The sequence below is a fragment of the Sabethes cyaneus genome, chromosome 2, assembly GCF_943734655.1.
Source record: "Sabethes cyaneus chromosome 2, idSabCyanKW18_F2, whole genome shotgun sequence".
NCBI lineage: Eukaryota > Metazoa > Arthropoda > Insecta > Diptera > Culicidae > Sabethes > Sabethes cyaneus.
In genome coordinates this window covers 240,079,035-240,085,034 of record NC_071354.1, presented here as the reverse complement: position 1 = coordinate 240,085,034, position 6,000 = coordinate 240,079,035, and the positions used below count along the sequence as shown (strand labels likewise).

General features: G+C 43.3%; 1 protein-coding gene across 2 annotated transcripts in view; it reads right to left on the bottom strand.

Annotated features, from left to right (window-relative positions):
* Window positions 1-1,202: 1,202 nt before the first annotated feature.
* The window catches only part of LOC128738514 (uncharacterized peptidase C1-like protein F26E4.3), a 137,831-nt gene continuing 133,033 nt past the window's right edge, over window positions 1,203-6,000 (bottom strand). For both annotated transcript variants that reach the window (XM_053833717.1, XM_053833716.1), the window contains 7 exons: window positions 3,556-3,714; window positions 3,319-3,493; window positions 2,961-3,253; window positions 2,714-2,897; window positions 2,443-2,642; window positions 2,215-2,372; window positions 1,203-2,140 (listed from right to left, as the gene is read on the bottom strand). In XM_053833717.1, coding sequence (XP_053689692.1) covers window positions 1,910-2,140; window positions 2,215-2,372; window positions 2,443-2,642; window positions 2,714-2,897; window positions 2,961-3,253; window positions 3,319-3,493; window positions 3,556-3,703 — 1,389 coding nt within the window. In that variant the 5' untranslated portion in view covers window positions 3,704-3,714 and the 3' untranslated portion in view covers window positions 1,203-1,909. The remainder of the gene's footprint in view (window positions 2,141-2,214; window positions 2,373-2,442; window positions 2,643-2,713; window positions 2,898-2,960; window positions 3,254-3,318; window positions 3,494-3,555; window positions 3,715-6,000) is intronic.

Below are 6,000 nucleotides of genomic sequence, written 5' to 3'. Positions count from 1 at the left end.
GAGCTGTGCCTGAGATTTGAGACGGTAAATCCGGAGCTTCTGAAGGACCTGCCGGATGTTACGGGCGGAGGTATGTTACCGCGGCTGAACTATAGTTACTATATATATAGTTCAGCGGATAGAAAACCAGGCGAATTGGCATCCCTGATTTATGAAATTAAATTTGAAATTATGGTGAAATGTGCAGGTTTTTACGAAAAATAATCACTGGCGGGTGTTGAAAATGACTAGTTCTATGAAAATAAAGTGTGTTTTATTAACATTACTCCTGCATTTTGGATTTTGAAAAGCTTTTGGCTCCGCTTTTGACGTTTATTTGGCTCCCGATTTTCTATCCGCCGAACTATATATATAGTAACTATAGGCTGAACTCTTGTTTACAAATCAGTCTGGCAACCATTTGATTAAAGTGACGTTTCTCGCAGCATAGTTAGCATAAAAGTTTGTTTACAATCGTATGTAAATGGGAAGTGCAATTTAGTGCAAATTGTGGTTCAATCTATAGAAAATATATTGTAGTGTTTCTCTTGAGGTCAGTAGGTGATAAATTGGATAAAAGTATCATTCTAGACGTGAAACCTGAAACCTGTGACCCATAAAAGTCACATCACTGAAAGTCTTAATAAACTAATTTTATGAACAAAACGGGAGATAGAAGGGCATATGTGAGACAAAAGCCTTAGTAACAAGGGCATATAGCAAACACTGGCGGAATAACGGTGAATATTTTATGTTGAATCACAATTCATATTCAAAATTAAAATCGTAATTGAAATTCCACAGTAAAGTATCAATAAAGTTTTGTTTCAGTCGTTTGTTATCATGCGGTCACGCATTGTCTACCGTTGAAAATACGAATAGCATGACAGTTGATGCTGTCCATTTTGCCTCATCGTCCAAAGTGTATGTGCCGCCTCTTTGACCAAAGCATTGCAGTGTCGCAGTGTTGCACGAATCAACACAAGCAACACACCTTAATACATCGTCGCTTGCAACAACCAACCTTCATGTCACGTGGTTTCAATCCTAATCAGCAGCACTGGCGTGCCGAGGCTGGGTACCTAATACTGGGCGCATGTTTTAAACCTATTCGTCTGATATTTTTTGGTATTTTGGGTTGGTGTTCCTTGTTCTGTTCACGTTTGAGCATGTCAGTGATCAACCGACTCCTTTACTGAACACATATATTTAAACAGATGAAATTACATTATAACCTTCAAGATTTACATGCAAATAATAATTATCAATTTTTTTTGCGATAATTTTAATATCATAATCAGTAAAACAAAAAGAAGGCAAACCAAGAAATTTTTTTTCTCGATTTGCTCTCATATCATGGAATTTAGTTTCTAGTTCTAACCGAGTTATTCGTATTGACTTGCAATTGTGTGCAATCGTCTCGATATCGTTCTGCTAAATTTGGCACCATCGAATTTTTACAGGTTACTTTCATTTCTCTTGCTTAACCTAATCGTAAATAAACTGCACTACTCATATACTCTCTATCTCTCTTGAAAGAAGGAAAGACGCTTATCATAGAAACAATTTTGAGAAGATGAACACTTTAAACTGAATACACTTACTTGCTCGAGTTGTCGACTAGTGCTCTCGAAGACACGGGTTTCACGGGTTTTCTAAACCGAAATAATAAACATACATATCGTTTGTAGAACGACCTGGGCAGTAGACTATCGAAACATCTTATTCTTAGTGACATTGTCGGTTAAACGGCCGTCCAACCAACTGAGTAAATACAAATCCACAGATCCTAGCCACAGCGCCGACACCGTCCGGTCCCCGTCCGTTCGTCGGTCGGTCCGAGCTTGCTTTTCCCCCTAAATTTAATACTGTACAGTTCTCAACCATTCTCTATCGGACCCCGCCGCCGCGACGGTTTTTTGGGACGGGCTCAACCAAACCGACGGCCGTACGGAGGATATCTCCTGCTCGGATGCGGAACGTACCCGGTGCCGACGATCATCTCCTGCAGTTCACCGACCTGTCGCATCGGTTTCACCTGCTGGTGAACGTACGGCAGCGAGGCCAGGACGTAGCTTTCGATTTCGCACTCGTTCGTGCCGCGCAAAATGCGGAAACGGCCATTTTCACCCCACCACGTACCCCACGAGTTGACGGCAATCTGAAAACGAGAAGCGGCGCCTTTCAGTATGCAAAATGGGTTGGATGGGGTAATGTGTTGATGCGGTAACTCACCCAATACTTGACGGTATCGTAACCGGTGCGTTCCTCTCCCCAACCGATTAGCCGAACTGAGTGGTAGCCGGCACGCTGATCGGCTGCGGTCGACGCAGCCGAATGGCGGTAGATTCCACTTTTGTAGGAGAAAAAGTCCCGATGGACGCGCATGATAGCTGAAATTGATCAATTCGTTAGTCGGAAAGAATGAGAAGATCGAGCGTTAGGCGAGTTAGTAGGGCTTACCTTGCACCGGGCCGTGCTTTTTGATCTCGATCTTGATGTCGGTTTCGTTGTTCAGACTGAACGCCGGTCCCATCTTGTACATGTTGGTTCGGTCCACCTTCAGCGGCAGTTCGCAGTTGGCGCTGATCAGCGTATCCGATGGGCGGATCTTGCACGCATTCTGCGCCGATATGTACGGGTAGCATTCTTCGTTCACCGTTCTGTCGGTTGAATTTGAAAGAGGAATAATTAGAAGTGGAGTTCTCGAATTTTTTATTAAGATTCAACTCACCCAACACGTCTTAGATAGTTCCAAGCCGTGTCCAGATGTCCTCCGCTGCAACCCTGCGTGCGTCGCACGCACGAAACGATCTGTTGCGGAGCAAGCTGCACCATCTCACGTCCCTTGGATAGAATGGCGAATCGATCCGAGGCCACCGCTGCCGTCGACACGGCCCATGAAGAGCCACACCAACCTGGAAAAATCCAAATACTCTATGTAATCGCGTCCTTCACAGCGTGTCGATGCTAGAACTTACCCTGATCGCGAACATCCCCAATGAAACCGGGCCAATAGGTGGTCGCATCGAAGTGCAACGGCACATGGTCGTCTCCGTTGCTCAGCCGGCTCATCGACTTCACCTTGAACTTCGGATAGAACGTACCCAGTCGGAAGGTTTTACCCTCGTCGTACTTGTGTCCCCACCATTCGCTGTAGTTGGACGCCTGCCAACCGATCGATCGTCCCAAATGGTCGAGCTGTCGCAGCAGCTCGTCATCCACTAAGCATACATCCTCGGTGCAGCTTACCGTGCCATCGTTTTCACACTTACTGAAAGTAGAAATCAATCATCTTTTAACAATCTCAGTATTTTTTTTCGTAAAGGATTCTCTCACCAAGTGTTACAATTATCCATAACCGGAGGATCGAATGGTGTGAATGAGTGACCTTTGTGCCTACAAGAATCGTAGATCGGTTCCGGAGGCATCCCTAGACAGACTTCTTCGTAATCGGGACAGCAATCGCCGTGTTCTCCACGTTCGCAGAACTCGTCACAATAGCAGAGCGTAGCTGAAAAAATAACCAGATTTTAACGGTTCGGAGTTCAAACAATTTAACAATTCGTATCTTACTGGAAATCGGCTGCGAACAGCCATCCTGGCGACTGTGACAGCATTTGTCGTACCGCCGGGCAGCGCAGAACGGACCTGGATACTCCGCTCGGAATCGATTGGCTTCCACCAGGCTGAACAGCAGTAGAATGGCTGCTAGTTTGAACATGTTTGTTGTTTCTGTGTATAAGAAAAGGATGGGAAAACTCTAATTACTCATCACTTTAAGACCTTTGAAAGCTGATTAGGTCATTCAATTCCAGACGGCGCAGAGCGCCGCAAGTTCAAGTGCCCCTTCGGGGCACCCGAAATAAACATTACGAAATCGAAAATATTTTTCGCGCTTTGATGACATCAACAATGCCGCCTACTGTCAATTACAGAACCGCCAGAACGCTACAGGTGACCGCGTTGTTTATGGTCTCAACGAGCAATCGAAGCATGCTCTGGTGTCTGATGACAAGAGGATTGTGAGTGTGATGATGCCAACAAAAACAACTTTTGCGCGCTGCACAGCGCCGTTGAGAGTGAGTTCCCAGCCCGCCAGCTGGTTCCCGCTCGCATACAGCGAGTACTACCGGCTGTTCTCATTTCCCCACCGGCGACGGCGCCGGTAACAGACCGAAAACCCACCATCCAGCCAACAGGCAGCAGCGGAAAGGTTTTGTTTTGTTTTGCTTACACGCGTGGCGTGCTCATTGACATTGAGTGACATTCTTACGCGTTGTGATGGCATGCAAATTCGCGCACACTTCAGGAGTCGCGCATCAACCGAGAGTCGTCGCCAGATTTTAAATGTCCTGCTTCTTGATGGATGTACCCCACGAGTGTATCATAGATAGGATAGCCGTTTGAAACCAGATTCTGACAGATTCGCACAGTCGGTGGTCATACATGAAGTGTGGATTGAAACCCAGTGAACCAGTGAATGGCGTGAAATATTTTTAAACATCAGGTAGGTGAGTTAAAAATTGATGCAAAAAAGTTTGTATGCTAATTATATGGCTTTTAGAGTGCTTTTGGGGAAGTCCCCTATCTATCGGATTGAAGGTCGGGTGACAGGAAACTGATGGATTGTGCTTGATGTTTTCTAATTATGCAATGCGATTAACTTGTGATAAGAAGTGGTCGTTATTTCAGCACCGACTCGTGGAATTTTTGATAAACAACAAGAAAAGAACTTAACATGAGGCAGACGAAAACTCCACTAACAAAGAAGAGGCTCCCTGACTGAATAACAACTTTCTTGTTGAAATTCAGTCTTACTCTTATTTCATCATCAATGCGCCGCTGGCCGGTGACTCACCAGGCGAAGTTGGATGGCGAAGAGCGAATTTTGCATTCAGCACAATGAGCACCTGTTTCTGCACATTGATCATAAACGTTGGAATCAATTGAACCAGACTGGTTTTATTGATTTTATAAACGGCTTTCTGCATTATGGTTGCGACAAAGAAATATGCAACACTCGGCGTGAAATAACTAACAAAAGGACTAAATTTTGATCTTAAATTATAGATTTAAACCACTAACTAGGTAGGCTCTATGCATGAGCTCCAAACTCTTGACGGTGAATATCTGTACAATTGTCCGTCGCATTTCGTATTGCTATTGACTACCACATTCTGCTTCGAAAACTGAATCGCTTAGGTCCTAGGGGTTTCTGATGGCTTTGTCTGCTGGCTTAAAAGTTATGTAACAAATTGCAACCCCTCAGTTTAGGTTAGGTTCTACTGAATCGTACAGTTTTTGAAATCAATCAGGAGTTCCACAGGGAAGTAACTTAGGACCGTTACTATTCTTTATAGTTTTTTTTTATCGATGTTTGATTTGTTGCGTACCTCCTCGCTACAAGCTGTTGTATACTGATGATTACAAAATATTCCTCACGACCTGCACGAATTTGAACCAAATTTCGCCAGATTGTTCGTTTTCGGTCTGAAAGTAGAAATCAAAAATTTGGTGCCGATCGGACATTCCCTCGATTAATGGGAGCACCTCAATTTTTAAGGAAAATACCCTTTTTTGTCAAAACCTCTTATTTTCTTTTGCTTATATTTCCGGAAGAATTGGGTTTAGAAAGACACGAAAAACGAAACACGAATTCGAAAAAATGTGATTTTTAGGCACCAATGCTGCCTAATATATTTTAAACTCAATTTGAAAACTAAATTTACATTTTTCTCTCAATGAAGACTATTTTATCTCAAAAATTTCAACTTCATCGTGTTCTCCAGATTTTTTTTACACAAGAATCACTCATCGCCTCGAGGTATTCTTTGCCGATCCCGAGATACAGCATTTTAAAGCAAACAATTTCCCATTTTTTATGTAAAGCTAATAAGCAAAATAACTTTTTTTGAAGCAGTGATTCTCTACGCAATGTAAAACTACTTTGCCATATCGGGAAAGCATTTATACAATATATAGCAAAAAGTTTTTCTTAACAGTATTGCCAGCTTTTCA